Source organism: Pinus tabuliformis, chromosome 9 (genome assembly GCF_031772625.1).
Source record: "Pinus tabuliformis cultivar Carrire ecotype Pingquan chromosome 9, CPIR1, whole genome shotgun sequence".
NCBI lineage: Eukaryota > Viridiplantae > Streptophyta > Pinopsida > Pinales > Pinaceae > Pinus > Pinus tabuliformis.
Window position 1 is genome coordinate 1,834,360,589 of NC_142307.1, and position 21,161 is coordinate 1,834,381,749.

Here is a 21,161-nt window from a genome sequence, read left to right on the forward strand (position 1 = left end):
TAGCGTATAAACATATGGATGGTGCGCTCATTTGGAGGCATCGAATTCGCATAGCTCTTCGCACAACAAGGGGTGCGCACAAGAGGTGCGAAGTTCATACTACCGCAGGTCGCATGTTGGATGTGCCCGCCGAGCCAGGCGACATAGTATTGTGCAGCGCGGGTTGAAGTGTGGGCGGTGAAGCGCAAGGGCGCCCACCCGCCAAAGGTATACACGGAGTTTGGGTTGGTGTTGGGCGTGGGTCGTGCATGGGCACGCCCGCCCGTTCGACAAAGAACTTGTGTATGTTGTATTATATATTCGATTAAGGTTGAGGCAAGACCGTCGTGCACTCTTGCACAGGCGGGCGCCCACCTTGTTTATGAACGCCGGTGGAGCGCTACTCCCGGTCATTGTAATCTTTCTCTTATATAATAAAAAGATTACTTCTCTTATATTATTGGGTTATTATTATCGTTCTTGTATTATGGATGGATTCCGCACATTAATAATGTTAATTCATGATTATTATGAATTGTTGGAGTCGTAGTTCGTAAATTTAATTAACGATGGATAAAGTTATTAACTTAGGCGGTGCCGCACCCAGCCAATTTAACAAAAAAAGAATTGGGGGCGTGACAGGAGGGGAGGGGGAGGAGCGGAAAGGAAGAAAGCGACTAGGAAGAGAGAGTTGGAACCCAACACCTACTGATTTTCTAACCATCCTCTTTATTGAGATCGCTCGGCCTATTTTCAATCTCAAGAGCTTCCCTAAATTTCCGATGATGGAAGTGTGAAACTCTAGCAATGACACTAGTCTCCTCAATACAAACATGATGATTGGTTTTTTCCGCATGCTCAGCTAAAGCAGAAGACTTTGATCTCCTATGCTTAAGGTTTTTTCCACAGTTGACCTTAAGCATAGGAGATCAAAGTCTTCTGCTTTAGCTGAGCATGTGGAAAAAACCAATCATCATGTTTGTATTGAGGAGGCTAGTGTCATTGCTAGAGTTTCACAGTTCCATCATCGGAAATTTAGGGAAGCTCTTGACATTGAAAAGAGGCCGAGCAATCTCAATAGAGACGATGGCTGGAAAATCAGTAAGTGTTGGGTCTGAGCTCTCTCTTCCTAGTCGCTTTCTTCCTTTCCGCTCCTCCCCCTCCCCTCCCCTCGTTTCTTGTCTCATCTTTTTATTTGTTCTGTTAGATGATTATAATAATAGGTTAATATTTACAATTATTTTATCTGATTAGTTAAAATATTTTATTCTGTCCCCCTTGGCTTTTTTATTTTTTTTTACTATTAGTACCCTTATAACTAGCTACTATCTTTATTAGTTAATTTATTTTATATTATATATATTTATAAATTTAATTTTAATCCTTTAGGTATAAACATTTATACAGTTAATTTTCAATCTAGATAATTAAAATTTTATTTTATTTATTTATTTTAAATTAATATTATTTTATTCATATATATATATATATATATATATATATATATTATTAATTTTACTAACTTCCATTTAATTATTAAATCACTAGTTTTTGACCTTGGTCCCTAGTCCAATTTAGCCGTTGGCCTAGTTAGCCATTGGAGGCTTTGCTCAAGCTATTTAACATGCAAAACTGGATCTGGTTCTTCAACTTGTTCTGACAATAAACCACACTAGTTGATTCGAAACACGTCAACAAATAATAAATTTTGTGATTTACACCTAAAAATCTCTCGAACCCGATATGAATCACAGAAACCTCAATTCTACAATTTTAATTTTTTATTTAAATTTTGAAATGATAAAAAAACACCAAAATCCAATTATAAAAAATTATCCCACGGCTACAACATTAAAATTTTTACTTCACTCAAACTATTCTATATTTAAATCATATAACATCTTCATCCATACTCTTTTTCAATATGCTACCCACTGACAACTTTGCTACCTCGTACAATTGCTTGCTACCCTTCATACAATTGCTAATTTATATTTGTTTATTTTTTCAATAATTTTCCTTCCATAACTTTCGTTTATTGTTCTCGTTACAATGACAACTTCTGACCCTTATTATATTCTAAAGGCCAAACACCTTACTACCAAATTGGACAACCAGGGCACTGAGCTTACATAGTTGCCAATCATTCATTCATTCCGGCATGTTTAGTTGGCAATGCAAGTGTCACGACCATTATGGAACCAGAAGAAGAGGATAACGCTCTTGTATATTTGGCCAATGCTTCTTCACCTTAACCCTGTAATGAAGGTTACCACTATTTCTCCTAAACAGGAAAGCAACGACAATAATAGTTCCGCGAGGTTGATGTGTAAACAAGGCCGATTGAAGGAGGCGGTGCACATTCTCCATGTTATGGACGAGCACATTGATCTCTCTACATATCAATGCCTTTTGCAGGAGTGCATTAAGAAAAAATCGCTGTCTGAGGGCAGACTGCTTCATGCCCACATACTTCAAATAGGCTTTCAATGCAAAGTTATGTCTTTATGGAATAAAATCATAAGTTTGTATGCCAAGTGCGGTTACCTAGATGATGCTCTCAGAGTTTTAAATCAAATGGCGATAAAAAATGCGGTTTCTTGGACTGTGTTGATCGCTTCTTGTGCCAGACATGGGTATGGAGCAGACGCATTGGCACTGTTTTATCAAATGCAGCGATCAGGCATTCAGCTTGACCAATTCTCCTTTGCCAGTGTTCTCCCGGCCTGCACTGACCTCGCAGAATTGAAGGAACTCCATGATAAGATTATGAGATGTGGATTTCAGTCCGATTTGTTCCTTGGAAATGTGCTTATAGACATGTACGCAAAATGTGGGAGTTTAGAGGATGCGCGCAATGTGTTTGACAAAATGTCTCAACGAGATGTAATCTCGTGGAATACGCTGATGGCTGGATATGTACAGAAAGGATGCATTGACGAAGCTCATAAGCTTTTTCTGAAAATGAGCAAACGAGATGTTGTCTCCTGGACAACGATGATAGCAGGATATGCCCAAAATGGATGCCTTGATGAGGCTTTGAGACTCTTTGAAAATATGCCTGAACGAAATGTTGGCTCATGGAATGCGATAATTGCAGGATATGCACAGATTGGGAATATTGATGAGGCACTGAAGCTCTTTCAAAAAATGCCTGGAAAAGATATTGTTTCCTGGACAACGTTGCTTGCCGGATATACGCAGAATGGATATGTTGAAGAGGCGCAGAAGCTGTTTCAGAGAATGCCCAAACAGGACATTATTTCATGGAATGCGATGATTGCAGGGTATGCACATAATGGTATTGTTGATGAGGCTTTGAAGTTATTTGAAAAAATGCCTGAGCGAAATGTTGTGTCATGGAATGTGATGATTGCAGGATATGTACAGAATGGGTGTAGTGAGGATGCCCTGAACCTTTTTAATGAAATGCAACTGGCTGGTGTGAAGCCAAACTCGAAAACCTTTGCCAGTGTTCTTCCAGCCTGTGCCAGCTTGGCTGCTCTGGAAAAAGGCAAGGAGATCCATGAAGAAATAGTTAGATGTAGATTTCAGTCTGATGTCTTTGTTGGAAGTGCCCTTGTAGACATGTATGGGAAATGTGGGAGTTTAGAGAGTGCTCGCAATGTGTTTGACAATATGCGTCATAAAGATGTGGTATCATGGACAGCGATGATAAAAAACTATGCTATGCATGGCTGTGGCACGGAGGCACTCAAACTCTTCAAACAAATGCTGCATTGTGGTACAAAACCTAATGATGTCACCTTAGTTGGTGTTTTGTTTGCATGCTGCCATGCAGGCCTAGTGGATAAAGGAAAACATTACTTTAATTGTATGAGTAATCATTACCACATAACACCTACAATGGAGCATTATAGTTGCATGGTTGACCTTCTTGGCCGAGCTGGGTACTTGGATGAGGCACACGACTTTATCAACAAAATGCCAATGAAACCTGGTGCCACTGTGTGGGGATCTTTGCTGGGTGCTTGTAGAATTCATAACAACATAGAACTTGGAGAATGTGCGGCACAAAGACTGTTTGAGTTGGACTCTAAAAGTGCCGCGCCTTATGTATTGTTATCTAACATGTATGGTGTAGCTGGCAGGTGGGGTGATATTGAAAGGGTCAGGAAAATGATGAAATACAACGGGGTAGAGAAGAAGCCTGGGTGCAGTTGGATTGAGGTCCACAAAAAGGTATATGCTTTCATGGTGGGAGAGCTTTTCTAGGTAGAGAGAGGAAGTAGGGTACATTTCTGATGTAATATTATTCTGAGTGATTTGGATGAAGAGTAAAAAGAACGGCTTCTTTGCTTCCCTGCTGAGAAAATGGCAATTGCGTTTTCACTATTTCCACTCATCATTCAGAATCACTATTTCATGTTGTCAAGAACTTTCAATGACGATCATGCTGTGACCAAGTTCATTTCCAAAATTTCCACAACAAATTGTTACGAGGGACAGTGGCCATTAACTCATGGAAAGTAGCAGGATACCGAAGTTATATGGGTGAAGAACAGAAGGAAAAGCTTTTAACTGTTACGATGAGAAGTTGGTCATTGCATTCGGGTTATCAACTTATCTCCTAGGATGACAGTTCGTGTCATGAAGAATCTTTGAGTTGATGTGACTCCCTAGACCACATTCGTCTCCAGTATTGTCACATGACAAATTGTTATGAGGCATGCTAACCATCTCCATTTTCTAATGGATAAGAGTGTTCTTGTAGGACATATTGGTAAATGATATAGTGCAGGTTTAGCCATTTGGGATACCAAATTCATTCGCATGGTCATCCTTGTATTGGTAAAAATGGTCTTGGGACAAATTTTGACTTATGATAGTGAAGCATACAGAGAATGATCATTGTTTCTAAACAAAACCCCAATAATTATTTCTTGAAATATGCTCTAACTAAAATTATGAACGTTAAATCATCGGTATATTGATGAGGCATAATACCTCCAAAAATGTCTCTCTAATCACTGGAAGGGAGATTTATCCCTTGACGATTTGATTGTTGTGTAGGAAGCCTTCCAGTGGGCCAAGGAACTGATCCAGGAGGTCTGTTTCCCAATATAGACTTGATAAAGCCTTTGATCATATCTAACCAGACTTCATTTTGGACATCTTGGGATGATTAGGCGTTGAAATAAGTTTATCAAAATGGTAAGGATTTCTTTCTGGAAATCGGTAGCCAGAATTTATGTTGATGGGTGGTTTTCTCCCATAATAAATCTTCAATGTAATATTTGATAGGTTGCCCATTAGCTTGTCTCTTCTGTGCTTTGTCAGAGAATGCCCTTGGGTATCCTATTGAGGCAGCCAAAATAGATGGTCAGGTGAAAGGCATATCTATCTCAGGGGAGTCTAGGTAACTAATTCTCATCCTGTAGATGACTTTATTCTCCAATACAGATTTGCGCAGGGTCCGTTGAATTATATTATTGCTTTTGCTAAATGTTTCAAGTGGTGATGCTAGGAAGACAATATCTTGTTTGGTATTAACAGCATTGATCAAGCCCTAGATTTCCTCGATACGAATTCGGCAATTTCAAGGAGAGAAATTACCCAATACTTGGTCATCCCTTTTGGTATAGTTATCCCCCTTAATAAATGTGGAATTCGGTTTTAGAAAAGACTGAGGATAAGTACTAAAAGTGCTATCTAGGACCTTGGAAGCTAGAGACGTAGATTACTTCTTCTGTTAGTTTCCATCTGATGCCAAGCATGTCTCATTTGAGAAGATTTTGAGAAGATTATTTTGGAGTGATTGATTGCATGAGCTTACCTCTAGTTGCTTGATTAATCTGTATGTTGCTGAAACATAGAGGTGCCTCGGGCTTCATATTTGAGTTCAAAGCAAATTGTTGTCAACTAAATGCTTAGTCAGGTGCACAATTTTCAATGAACTTTGGAAGATTCTTGTTAGATGCACGTTAGAGCAAAGCAAGCAAAGCTCAAAAAGGTATTGAAGAACACTGCAACCTACAAGTCACCATTCCGTCTCGGATATTTTTGACATATGGTTTCCAATGAGCTTTGGAAGATTCTTGTTAGATACACGTTAAAGCAAAGCCTAAAAAGGTATTGAAGAACACTGCAATCTACATGACATCATTCCGTCTCAGAGTTTTTTGACATAGAGGGCACCCGTATGCTGAAGAGAATCTAGGATAGGAAAATCGGTAAATCGCTAGGAAGTTTTCATGAAATTTGAAGGGATCTAGTGGGTTTCAGCAGGGGATTTACCGATAGTAATGACAAAATTGTGTGCTTTACAACCCAGGAAGACTATTGGCTCTATTGGACAGCAGGGGATTTACCGATAGTAATGACAAAATTGTGTGCTTTACAACCCAGGAAGACTATTGGCTCTATTGGACAGGTATTATGAGATGGATGTCTAGAAGGTGTAATTTATAGTTTCTGGTGTTCTTCCTTTTTATGATAAGTCTTTATCTCCTCTTGGGCGGCCCCATTTTGGATCCATAATCTCATAAAATGTGCATGAAGAGATTCTTTCTAAGCCTCATAAAATGTGCATGAAGAGATTCTTTCTAAGCTATGTTATGTTGTGGGGGCGTTGAGTTATTGATGATGGATAAGGGTGGACATTAATTTCCTTCAACCATATTGGAAAAATCAAATAAACAAATTTAGTTGCTAATTGGATGTAATGTTAATTTCTTTATGTTATTCCATTCCTTTATTAGTGGGATATGATTTAACGGAAAAAGGTAACGAGAGCTTATGACGTTGTAGCTATAGAATTATGGGGTTCCATTGCCAATTGGAAAGTGCAGGGTTCAACTACATAAACATAAAGAAGTGTGAGTTTGTTAGGCAATCTTTAGTATATTTGAGGTATGTAATTGGTAGAGGTGGGTTGAAGGTTAATCGTACAAAGATATAAGTCGTCCTTAAATGGCCCACTCTTACTAGTGTCACTAAGGTGTTTTGTTGGATCTTCCCAATATATAAGAAAGTTGATTATATTATGTGTTTCGTTATGGCAACACCACTTCATGTTGTATTAGCCAATGGTAACAGTTTCCAATAGGGTAAGAATCAACAAAGAGCATTTGAAGTATTGAAGTAGAAGATTAGTTAAGCCTTACTACTAACTAACTCATACAAGTGATTTAAAGTGGAAATTGAGGTTAATGGATACGTTACGGGTGTATGCTATTGCAAAAGAGGTCTATTCCATCAAAACAATATTGAATTGCCCTACATATGACAATGAACTATATGCCTTGGTACAAGTAATGAAACAGTAAAAGCATGTTTATTTGGTACATAGACCAATATCTATACCAATCACTAGCCTTTACCGTATTTGCAAACTCAAAGTTAGCTCCAATAAACAGGACATTTTAGAAGGATGGGATTTATGCAATAGTTTCATCTAGTGATTAAATATAAGGCCATTGCCAATAAGATGGTCATCTATAATCAAGGTTTCTAACACCAAAAATCACAATTTTAAGATTTGTTATGCACATGGATTGATTACACATGAAGCATAAAATAGGAGTATGCATATGATAATGAATTCAAGTTGGAGATTGTTAGTTGTTATAGGTTCAACATAAACAACAAAGTTGATTGGCATTGTGTACAAAAGAAATAGAGTAGAGTCGATAAGGAAGGCTCATACTTATAAGGTTGTTGAATGTTTTGGTTGTCGAGAAAACTATGGGTAACTTGTAGAAGTACGCTTGTTTCCTTAAGTGCATGAAGAATTAGTAGGGGTTATAAATGTTTATTGTAATCTAAGGATTTGTAAAGAAGTATTACTAGTAGTCCTTCACTTAGAGTAACATACATTAATATACAAGCACACACACATAGAGAAGAGAAGGAAGAGAACACAAAGTAATGGAAAGACCCCAATAAGCACCTAATTATTATACCACAACAACAACTACTAGGTCAATTATTCTTTGTTACATGGATGCACATATTTATACTTCTGATTACCAGGTGGTTACAACTATCTAACTGCCTTGGTTAGTCAACCCGACTACACAGTTAACCAACTTACAGACTCAACTCAACTACATTCTCAGTTGAATGCTATATTACTTGGTTACTTGTTAGATCTCGTCAATTATCCCTTTGAACATCTTCCTCCACTTCATATCCTTGCTCATCCTAAGCAAAATTGAGATGTGGACTCACAAATACAAAATTATAGAGAATCTTATTACAAAATTGTTTTGAAAAATGTTGAAGTCGATTAATATGTGTCTAAATGGTATTCTTGCTTTCTTAATGATCTAGACTGGATAATTATATCATTTTTCATCCATATTGATGCTTTGAAAGTGGAAAAATTGGAGGAATCAACTCAAATGACCATTTTTACTAATGAGTCCAAGTTTGGTAAATTGGGTATGAAACCTTCCAAAAATATTTCAAGGCATCAAATGGTGTTATTTTGGGGTAAATTTTTTTCACTCCTAACACTATTCTACACTTAAATACCTTTCCAAAGGTGCAAGAAAGACCACAAATAGAGTTCATATGCAAATGTTATGGCACCTGGAAATCAAACTTCCTATTTTTACCATCATGATTTGAGAGGACACCGTGTCATCTCCCATTATTCATGGAAAACGGGCTAGCCACATAATCATGATGAAGAATAATCTAGAGAGTTGATATAGTAACTCTAGTTAAGAGTTGAAGGAACAAACTTAACCACTAGTAGGATATTGAGTAGTGTTATAACCAGATCACGAGGAAAAGGGGTTAAATTCTATTTAAGTGCATTTTTTTGATAGATGAGTATAGTGGCTAAGATTGGATAGAGAGAGAGAGAGAAAACAGAGAGGGTTTGTGTACTATAGCATCCCACGGGCCACTAATATCACTCCTTTGTACTTGTAACCATTTCCATTTAGAGAAAGAGAGAGCATAGTAACCTCAGCTTCCTTCTAGGTTTTCTCCCATAAAGGTTTCCCAAATCATATCTTGTGTGTTCATTGTGGTTTGCAGGTTTTATTTTGTTGTTTTCTATTTCCGTATTTTACCAATTGCATGCATAAGCATAACTCAATAATTAAAGAATCCATAAATCTAAAGAAAAATCAACCCTCATAACATAGATTTCAGATTTTAAGTATAACTTTATTAGATTTGTTGTGATTAATTGTAGAGTGAAATATCCATAGTAGTTTACAGATCGCTTAATCTTGGTCAATGTTCATTTGTTATGGTGTTGTGGACTCTCTAGATGTGCTTGCTCTAGTGTTATTTGGTCTATAGGTTCTTATGTTTTCATTGGATAGTTGGCCGATGCTTTTGGAATTGTTTTTGGTCACGTATTAAGGGGAACTTCTTTGTCTAATGTTTTAACACCTTTTGTCTATCAATGCCCTTTTGATCGGTTTGAGCCCTCGGGGTATGTTGTTTGTGTCGATGGTCATAGAGATGGAAAGTTTGACTCAAATGCACTTGGATTAAGAAATTGGAAGCATGGCCTTTGGGGAGAAGTTGGTGCAAATTGTGGGGAGAAGCTAGTGCAAATTATGGTCAAGGTTGATGGTTATTCGTGTGGATGTTTGGAGGCTACTTGATAAATATGGGGTCCAAATCTCTATGAGTATTTCAAAAGTGTGTCATTCATCGACTAAGTATTGCGTTTGCACCCTAGGTGACTTCATTTGGGACAAGTAGTGGAGTTTTTTTTTTTTCTATTGAAGTGTTATGCAGTGCTTTTGAATTAGGATTAATTGTTTGTTCCACGTGTTGCACTTTTTAGATCTCTTAATTTAAATGCTATATCGTGTTCGCGGCCTCTAATAGTATTTGTTCCTTCCCTAAACCATTGTTGCTCTTGTTTAGTCAATTGTCTCGACTCACTTTTCTTCCTCAATCTGTATTGATAGTACCCTATGTGCTAGTGAGTCAATTGTTACATCCTTTTTATATGTTACATCATGTAATAGTGCTTGTTATATCTGTAATTTGTTGTAAGTCATAGCAAAATATGTCATCCAAATACTTAAAACAATGTTTAAATTCGGTGATTGGTCCATAAGCACTTCTAAGTTTCATCAAGTTTCCTTCAATTTGTGATACTTTGACTAAGATAGGTGTATTACCAAATGATCTCTTTGATGCAATCCTATAGACCAGTAGCATTGCTAGAACCTTATTATTCTAGTCATTTTAGTTGATCCCACATATTTTAGTTAAATCTTTTGTGTAAAGTTTTATTGAAGGACTTGACCACCCTGTTTGTTAATTGATGATAAGCAAATGTTTTTTTATGATCACTCATAAACTTTTGTAGCAAAATTTTAATTATTCTAGTTACAAAATGCATTCTTTGATAACTAACAATAGTTAGCGGACATGCAAAATCTTGTAACAATGTTTTCATAGATGAAGTTAGCCACAATTTCTTTTGTGCAAGAATTGATCATCTCAACCCATTTTATTAAATATTAGATCATTTGTGATTATATACTTAGCTTTAGCGTATATTTCTTTTTGAGGAAATGAGCTGAAAAAATCAGTTTCTTGAATCTTGAATGCTAAATAAGGGTTTACCAAAATCAATTTGTTGAATCTTGAATGCTAAATAAGGGCTTACCAAGTGCAAAGGCATTTCATCTTTACATAGTGGTCAATCCATTCATTAGAAACTATCACATTATTTTCTCTTTTTTCCCAATAGTCGTGTAAATTTGACAACCATAGCCCAGCATGATGAATATTCCTTCTCGTCATGTTTGATTAATAATGACACTTGAGGGACCAACATGCTACTTCAATAATTCCTTCACATTCATGTTGAAGAGCACATATTCTTAGTATGTTGTCGGGTCCCGGGCTTTTTATATACCCATTCATGAGTGAATGGGTCAACCTTCATTGCCAGCGTTTTTTTCTTTTTTCCTGGAAGATCATTAGGTATCTTCCCCTCTATAAGAATTGGACCATGTTTGCTAACTCCATATGGGTGGACTCAACTTGAAGCAGATGATCATATGGTAGCTCATCATTAATCTATGCCCATCCTTTACCTGTTTTAAGTCAAAATAGGTGATCAAGTCTGACATTCTTCTTACATTGTTGGACGATTATTAGGAGAATTTTAGCTCTAAAATTGACTTCCCAAGGAAAATAATAAAATGGTAGCTAAAATAGTAAAATAAAAGTTGTGAATTTTTTAAGGAAATTATTATTATTATTATTATTTTGTTATATTGTATTTTCAATTTTTCAAGTGTAGGTACTTGTTGAATGCAAAATTAAATTCCACATCCAATGAGTACCCACTTTGGATACCTTTGAGTAGACTCACACCGAGAAAAATTGAAAATACATGAAGAAAACGTGTTTAAACTAATGTTCACACTTGACATTTGAGTAAACATGTAAAAATATCAATTGAAAATACAATTAAAAAAAATAGTTTTCTTTTTTTCCCTCAAAAAATATTTACCCCAGGGATGGCATCATCATTTTTGAATCCTATAAGTTGATTTGGTTAATACATTTATAGTTTTGAGACTCATTTTTAATTTCAAAATTTCCCTAATGTATGTTGAATTCAAACTCCTAGAGTAATAACAACCATCGACATACTCTTCCCTAGTGCATATTAGGCTTATTTATTAAATATATTAGAGCTTGATAATTGGTGTAGAATGTGCAACTGAACTTTTAGAGAGCAAGTAGCATCAACAATCCTTCTCTATCTATGGTCGAATAATTACGTTATACTTTATTCACCTTTCAACTAACATATGCATTCAAATGGTCAATCATGTTGTCATCTAGTTGTGCCAATACTACTCTAACTGCCACATTTGACACATCAACATGGATATGTAACTTCTACAACCAATTGGAAAACCTTAATATAAGTGCTTCTTTATTTTCATTTTAATAAATTAAGGATTGATTGCACTCTTGACTACATATGAATTTGACGTCTTTTCTAAGTAGCTCGTTGATGGGGAAAGTAAATATATGAGTAGTGTTTTATGATTTTTCTATAGTGTCTTGTGTACCCCAAGAAGAATTTGATTTGTTTATTATTGACTAAGGGTTTTAATTTAAGGATCATTTTTATTTTTCTATGTCTACCTCAATTCCATCCTTACATACAACATGACTCGACATGATTCCAATAGGTGTGGAAAATATGCATCATTTTATGTTTAAAGAAAGGTGGATTTGTTAACACCTTTTTAGCATTATTATGGCTATTGGATGTGTTCTTGGAGGCGGCCATAAATGTTCAATTGTTGAAATATATAGTCATTGTCTTATAGATGTATGCTTGAAATGTTTTAACCGCAATTCTTGAAAAATATGATAGTGCATTTTTTAGTCCAGTAGACATAACCTTGTATAAAGGACCCAAACTTTGAAACAAATGTTGTTTTCTCCCAATCTCCCTCAACTATAGGTGCTTGGTTAAAAAATCCATTAATGAATGAGTAGCACTCATGTCTTGCCATTTTATTAATTATTTTGTCAATGAGTCACTGTGAGCTTATTAAGCCCCCAAAAATCAACACATATCCTCAATTTATGTGGTCATGTTTCTTTAACTACATGACCATAGGACTAACCCATTTAGATTTATCAATCAGATATATCATGCTAACAACTAGCATCCCTTCAATTTTCTTTTGTACAATGGGTTTATATTTATGAACCAATTGTAATGATGTTTTTAACTGGGTTTTTCCCCTTGTATGAGGTTTATTCGTATCTCCCCAATTTCTTTTATTAGTCATTTTAGATATTTATAATCCACATGAGTACATCCTAATATTATCTTAGCAAGCCAAGTATCTCTATAGTTTGTTTTTTATACAGTGGTCTCCTACACAGTACATTTTTGGTTGATCGTTGATCAATATGTCAACTTCCATAGCTTTGAGCTCCACATTCATCCATTTGAGGGTCTTTGATTCATCGACTTTTCACTTCCATTCGTTTACTTCATTATAGATGGGTGGAAAATATGAGTTTTTTTTTTTTTCTTCTATGTTTTCCTCCTTGAATACTCATATAATGATCTAATGAACCATTCTTTTTACATCTTTTTGTCCATGGAGTGTTCCCTTTTTAATGCCAATAAATAAGCAGTTTGCCTCATTTTTCATTATAAATAGAGTCATTCCTATTTCCTTGCAATGATTTTTCTCAAGGTAAATATAGTTTCCATTTCCCTCTCTTTATTTCATTCATGGATAAATTAAGAACGTGTAGAAAGATTACTTGCATTACTATAGACTATGGTGTATAAAATGGTTTTGTTTACTCAACCTATTAAGTATGACAAGCTTCTAGGTCATCATGAAGGTTTAATCACTAGGCATATTCTCGGACAAACTCATGATGCTTTTTGTTAGTATCTTTGGAGGTTTCTCCTCAGTACACTCTCACACTCAGTTTCATGTGATTGTGGCATATGCCAAATAGAGCATTATCCAAAATATACCACTTGATCCTGCCAGTGGATGCTAGGGTCAGGAAGGGGATGGAAGGCTTAGTTCGACCAGTGATTCCAGTCATGAATGAGATCTATTATATATGTCATTACGTTCCCTACGAGATTTGTCATTTTCACCCCTATTTTGATATATATATAGCGCGGAGGTTTTTCAAGATTTCCCAATTCCTTCCTCACCCTCCTACCTCAGGTGAGCCATCCTTCCGGGATTGGGGTGGGTGGGTAAATAGTTAACAATAGAGCAGCCTTACTAACCTTGCCTTCCAAAAACGGAACGACTAATTCTTTCTCTCTACGCACTTCCTATTCCTTCGGCTCCCACCCCCAACCCCTCAAAGGGAGAACGAAGAGCGTCTTTTGATTATGATTGAATAACTTATCCAAGCGTCATCTCAATGGTTTGTGGATAAACAACCTAATGCTTAGCAATTTGCATGATCCAAGTGGCTCCGGAGACACACACAGGACAAAGAGAGCTTATGGAAGCTCGAAAATCAAAGTGATCAAAATGTGTTTGAACTAAGACCAGAGCATAGATCTCGTCGTCTTAATCGCAGCAGTGCGAATGGTTCATCAATCTGAGCTTGTATGAGGGAGAACGAGCCAGTCAAAGTTTTGGTTAAAGTTACACTGTGGGTCAGGTTTAAGTGTCCTACAATTTTACTGACCCCAGGGCATAAAACCTAGCTCCCGAAAGCGGGCGAAATTGTTGCCTCTTTAATTTGTCTAATAATCCTTATGTTAGACAATTTTAAAAAATGCCTATTATAAATAAAAATAAAAATAAAATAATTATTAATGAGGTGGCAGGCCACCACCCCTACCACTCCCAAACTACATACCAAAATTGTATTTAAATTTGGGTCAACGGGCCATGACCCCCGCCGACCCTCCAACCAATAAAACAAACCTGATAATAAATGTATGGGCTGGCGGCCATGACCCTGCTAGACCCCAACCAACCCACCATTAAAAAAAAACAACGATGGGCGGTGGGCGGGCCACCTTCGGTGGACCTGGCCCACGCCCCACCAATAACATTACCACATAATAATAAGCCGATGGTGGCGGGGCTTGAACCCCCCCGGCTGGTGTGGCTGGCCCGCCTCCCGGGCACCCTCACCAACCTCATACCATTTAATGGAAAGGCGCCATAAACCAAGCCTCACACCGCCTTTAAAATGCAACGATCAATCCAAATTTAATATGTGTTACGGAGAGTATGGGGCAGGCCTCCCAATGCGGACCGGACCCCCAACAAAATACATATATGGTTGTTAAAAAAACTATAATGTGTTAAAATGAGAGGGGCAGGGATTGACCACTCGACCCCTCCACTAATTTCAACTTATACCAATCTACCAAACAATTTTCTTGATAAGTCCAACCACAAATTTATATATTAACCTTCATTTCATCAGTGCGCCCAGGCATGGAGGAACCAGGAGCGGGCACAGAAATCGAAGCGAATTTTTAATTGATGTATTTGCAAGTGGAACCATGGTTGAGCAAAATGTCCAAGAAGGTGAAATTTTTGCAGTGTCCAAATTGGACAAACTTTATGTCAATCTTACACTTCTCAGCGACACGAACCCGATGGCATAGTCAATTTCCTTATTTAAGTAGCATATTTGTAGAGGCCCCGGAGGAGGGAATCTTTGAAGAATCTAGGGAGAATCTAAAAGATTCCTTGAGCCCCAGATTTCCACTTTCTCAGAATTCAGAAATTTGACAGTTGATTTTGCACTATTCGACACCATAAATCTGATGGTGTGTTCAGATTTTTCATTTGCTCATTTCATTTTTCGACCACTTTTCTAAGTGGAGTGCAGGTGTCAGCATTCATGTGCGAGCAGTGATTTCCATGCGATTCGACGCCGCAAGATCAATGGTACGAACAACTTTAGCAGCTTGACATCATTTTCTTCAAATGGCCCCTGGATGTAAGGTATATGTAGTGTATTCATGTACTTCTTTTGCTAGGAATTACATTGCACAGATCCCTATTTGATGTTTGATGTGGGACCTTGTCTCTTACTTGTTTTCATGATTCCTGCTTGATGTGACGCGGAATCATTTGTGAGATGTACTTGTTGTCATGATTCGTCATGTTTTGTTTGAGATCCCTTGGTTGTATGTTGCTGGGATACTCATGTTGTTGTCATGTATGTTTGCATTGAGATCCCTTTTATGCCATGTTGGCGGGATGCTCCTTATCATCATGCATGAGTTTATGTCATACTGATAGGAGTCCTTTTGACTGAGAGTTCCTGTAGCAGAACATCTCTTGGAGTCACTCCTGCGTTGGGGGCATTTTCCTTGTATGATAATGACATCACTTCTTATGTACATCATCACTATTGACAGCACTTAATGCAGCGGCCTACACCATCTTGACACTGGGGCCCGGAGACGTAGTCCCTTCTAGACGAACTCCGTTATCAACGCCTTATTTTTTCATGTGTTGATGATTTTCATGTTCCTCTTCTTTACAGCATGCAAATGTATTCATTTATGTTCTTTTAAAAATGCAATTTAACACATCATTAAAGTAAAAGGTCTTGGAAGGGTCCTTTGTCACACCCAAACCTGGATCATTGCAACACATATTTACCCACTTGCACATTAACAAATAGGGGACATCCAATACCCTAGTTCATTGAAACAAAGCCACATAGTTTTTCTCATTAGAAAAACTAGTTGGCATGGTCTAATCAGTAGCCTTGTTGTTTTAGTTTTTGTTATGTTTGAAGCTATACTCTCGAACTTAAAGGGGTCCTACCACTCCATTCATGGAGCTAGCAAGCCCCCTATGTGTGTGTGTAGTCACTCTTAGAGCATGATAACAATAGTCTTGTGCATGTAACGAACCATTATATGAAACCGTTGTTAAACTTTATATATATATATATATATATATATATATGACAATTTTTATGTATGGAATTGTAGTGTACTATTGTTTTGGTTATCTTTTAGAATCTGCATAGGCCACACTTTATGGGACCCACTCGAGGTATGGTATTGTGCTAATTTATGCATGTATATAATACTTTGCTGTTTTACATTCTTTTTTTATCAATCACCCATTGTTTTGTATTGTTCATTTTAGTTTCATATATTGTTCTTTCTATTTTCTTATGGATTGTATTTGGTATAGAATCGAAATGTTGTAGAATCATTTTGTTCTCAATTGAATTTAAGTATACAAAGCTAAATATTAAGTTATGGGCAAGGTTTCAAGCAACTCTAACATAAGGGGTACCATTAACCAAGCTACAAATGAGAATATTGTCAACGCTTTTTATAATCATATATTTATATCTTAATTTGTATATTTAAATTTGAATCACTTTTTATTTATATCATGTGAAAGATTGATTCGATCATGCAACAATTGATTTTTTACTAAAGGAAAATCCAATATGCTATGTATACTAGATCGAGTGCCTCGCAAGTTCAATAGGTTCGAGTTGATAAACTATTATTGTATAAGCTAAGTTCATCCTAATAATAGGAAGACACATAAAAACACTAACATTATTGGTGTTGTTACTAAGGAGGCACTCAAATAACTAGGATTTATGCCTTATATTAATTATAAGAAGATACTAGACCAAGGAGACCTTAACGAAACACCAAATACCCCTTAGCTGACTTTTGTTTGAAGTATCCTACATTAGGTCATGTTAGATGCATGAAAAATAACAAAACCAAGAATCCTCTTGTGGTGCAATAGGAACCATCCACAATACTAACACATTATTATGCAGATGAGGTAATCCAATATAATAAGTGATCCTTCCAAAGTTGAATCATCGGCTGATGCAATTATTAATTCTCCAACCTCAAGGTCTCCCAATTATGAGGATGAAAACCCTCTAGAAGAACTTGAGCCTTCCATTAAATCAAATGAATCTAAACTTTGGAGGAATACATACCTTGGGATGGGGGGAGAGGTAGAAGGTATAAAGTAGAAGGAACCAAGCACCTTCAAGTTCCCTATTCAATATGAATTCATTCAAATGAAGAAAATTCCACCTCCTTCTCTCTCTAACGTGTGTGGTTTGGCTAGTGAAGACCTAGACACCTTTCTCTTTGAGTTTGATTTATTTTTACATAGTTATGTTTGTTCTTTCAATGCCCAAAATTTGAAAATATTTTCAACCACTCTAAAAATGAAACACTAGGTTGGTTCATGGGGTTGGGAGGAAATTATATTTGAACATGTGATGAGATGATAAAAAAATTGTTGGAAAAATACCAACACTACTGCAAAGCTCTAGATATTAAGGAAGAGATCTTCAATATGACACAAAAGGATGAGGAAAGTTTAGAAGACTATGTCCAAATATTCCAATACAACCTTTAGAGGACAAAAAAAAATGTTAGGGGCTAGAGACATTTCCCAGATGTTATATAATGCAACCTATGAATTATGCAAATGTTAATCATGTGGCAATTCAAAATATGGAAGAAGCCCTTGGGATATAACCTCTAGGATTTCAAAAACATCTATATCAGGGTTTTGTAAGGCCGAATTAAGAAACTTATTAGATAATTTCCAAATGGATATCCTTAGTACCCTCAATTCCTAGTTAAATACCTTGTAGGTGAATAAGGAGGAGGAGGAAGCATAATTAGCATTGGCTATTCTCTATTCAAAATGTCAAGAAAATCATCCCTTATGCGAATGCCCTCTAAACAACATAGAAGTATGTGGCATTTGCCACCCAAAATTGTATTTCACTGCCATAATTTAAGGCAATTTACCAAGGGACAAATGAAGACGCTGGAAAAATATGCTTCTTAGCTTAGAAGTGACCATGGCCACCATGACCACAAGGTATGACACAAGACCCATCTCAAAACTTTGCCCCATACCAATACTCACCTCAGGGTTGATATTCCCTCAATGTCTTAGCAGCAATGTCCCACCCAAGCCCAAAACAAATCATGGATGCAAGGATGGTGAGGACCTTCCCCCTTCAATAATATGTCATTATAGGTCTAATAATACCCTCTTCAAACAAACTTTATACATACTTAGTTACCCTCTAATCAGCCTCCTCAAAACTGCCATAGTTTCCTTCCCAACCCATTAGAAAATTTTGAGGTAAAAAATGGGCCTCAAAACAAACTGTACAACCAAAATCAACTTTATAAGACCTTCAAGATGATGATTTCAACCATGGGGGATGATCCATCATTTTTAGAGTAAAAAGATAAAAAAGATAAAGTAATAAAAAAATAAAAAAAAAACTATTTTTTTCAACTCGTATTTTCAACTTATCTCCCCAAAATTTTACTCTAATTTCGAGTGGGAGCACTCGTTGGATACAAAATTTAATTCCTCATCCAAGGGCTATCTATGTTGCATGCTATTTTATGGACCTTGCTACACGAAAAATGAGAAATACATGAAAAAATGTGATTGTAATCGCGTTTTTCATGTATTTCTCATTTTTCATATAGCAAGGGCCATAAAAAGTATGCAACAAGGGTACTCCTTGGTTGAAGAATTAAATTTTGTATCCAATGAGTGCTCCCTCTTGAAATTTAAGTAAAATTGTGGGGAGATAAGTTGAAAAGTAGTTTTTCTTTTTTCCCTTCAAAACTTGATGAGGTAATTTAATCTTATTTTATTATTTCCATTATTATTTTATAATATTCCTTAGGAGGCCCATTTTAGACCTCAAAATCTCTCTAATTGCTTGCCTAAACCATTTATTTGGTACCACAATCCACCTACAATGGTGAAGTATCTCATTTTCTAACTTATGCCATCTTCCCTATGGATTGTAAAAATATTCACTTGTGCTTAAGAAAGGTGATCATGATCTGATTTGCCCCATTATCCAAGAATAATATGATGGGGAAAAACTTACTAAGTTGGACAATAAAATTAGTAATTACTCTCAAATTACTCAACCAACCATTCTAGAACAACCACATATAGAAGAGTTAGTCCCAAATCCCCCATATTGTGAAAGCTTATGCATAGAAAAGTCTCCCACACAAATGGAATTTGATTTTTTAAGAGAACTTAGACATGTGTGAGTTAATATTCCATTGTTTCGCTCATCAAGGATGTCCCAATTTATGTTAAGGCTATATGATAACTCTACCTAAAGAGGCCAAGCATGAAAAAGAAAGATCCCAAGACCATTTATGTAATTGGTAAGTTGGTTGATATAATGTAAGGAAAAGTATTTGTGGCCAACTATGAAAACCTCAAAATTATGATCGATAGTGTTAATATTAATAACACCTCTATGATTAACACCTTAAGGCCGATAAGATTATTTCTAATCTAAGTGTAGAAGTGTGTAAAAGCCTGATAGAAAAATTGCAGAAGGATGAATCATGTGAATGAAAAAATATTATTCAATATGATTTTTTTAATTTTCATTAATAATATGTAGAAATTTTGAATAATATGACACTTAGTCACAGAGATTATCCCGATTATACACTATTGCGGAATACATGCATAATACATAACCTCCTCTACGTTGATCATCAATTTAGCAGCATTAAAATCAATGAGACATCAATCGCATGCATACATTAACACAGTATGTAACCCGGAGAAAGCATACAGTTGAAAACCCCACACTATTTGTATATTATATTGATTGAGAACATGTAACAATACATAGTACAATACTCCTCACAAGTACTCAATACTATCTCCACCTGTTACACACAAACAAGCTCAGATCTGATGCCTCAAATCTCCTCCATTGTTTTCCTGCCTCCACTGCGCAATCCTGCAAGAGAATGATGATGAATGGCTGAAGAAAACTCGTATTTCCTTCGCTGAACCACGCAATCCTCATTGGCATTACTCAATCCCATTGATTGTGCAAGATCTCATGCACAACTATAGTTGCAATTGATAGCAATCTCAACCTCTAACACCTGTTTCCATTGAATTGTCCATGCACTGAGTTAACTGATGTATTCTTTAGTTGCTTTATGAGTTAATAATTAGTGAATTAATTTAACAATTAATTCACATCACTCATCACTAGTGTATTTGCAGTTAAACTAAATACAACTAGTTCAACCAAGTCAAACTGAACGCAACTCCATCAACTCCACCAAACTCAACCACATGAGTTCAACTGAAGTCCTGCATGCAATAGCTCAACTGACCCATAAGAAAAGCGTATTTCCTTCTAATAGCTACATGTGCCACATCTGTAGCTCAAACTGAAGTGCTCCAAGAGGATAAGATAATGTTTATAGTCCAAATATTATTATGAGACAATAATATTCGACTGTTCTATTTTTAGCCTAGCAGTCTAAAAATATAAACCGCCCATATGTCTAAAAATAGAAGTCCATCTATTTTTACCAACATGACCAATCATCCACAAATAGCATCCTGCAACTCATAGACCATGATCCATATGTCTAAAAATAGACTTTGCGCCAAAAATAGCCTGCGAGCCCACTTAGTGAAGGCGACTTCTTTCCACTAAGCTCCATCATCTTGTTGCATTCTCAACATAATATACTTAAGAATATTAGATAACATGTTTCAAACAATCTATTAATTCATATATGTTTAATGGTCTACATGGAGTAACAACGAAGGAAAAGACCAATGTCGTTCTAAGAAAAGAAAAATTATAAAACATGTAAATGACGATGAATTGGTCTTTAGCTCATCTAG

The 21,161-nt window shown here is 36.3% G+C and overlaps 1 protein-coding gene across 1 annotated transcript; it reads left to right on the forward strand.

Moving 5' to 3' along the window:
• The first annotated feature begins 2,014 nt into the window (after positions 1–2,014).
• Positions 2,015–4,768, forward strand: LOC149156123 (pentatricopeptide repeat-containing protein At2g03880, mitochondrial-like). The gene has a single exon (XM_089437915.1). The coding sequence runs from the start codon at positions 2,155–2,157 to the stop codon at positions 4,213–4,215; it is 2,061 nt and encodes a 686-aa protein (XP_089294041.1). The 5' UTR covers positions 2,015–2,154; the 3' UTR covers positions 4,216–4,768.
• The last annotated feature ends 16,393 nt before the right edge of the window (positions 4,769–21,161 follow it).

What these genes read in the sequence shown, in the direction of transcription:
- LOC149156123 (XM_089437915.1), top strand. Translation starts at nt 2,155, where the DNA reads ATGCAAGTGTCACGACCATTATGGAACCAGAAGAAGAGGATAACGCTC.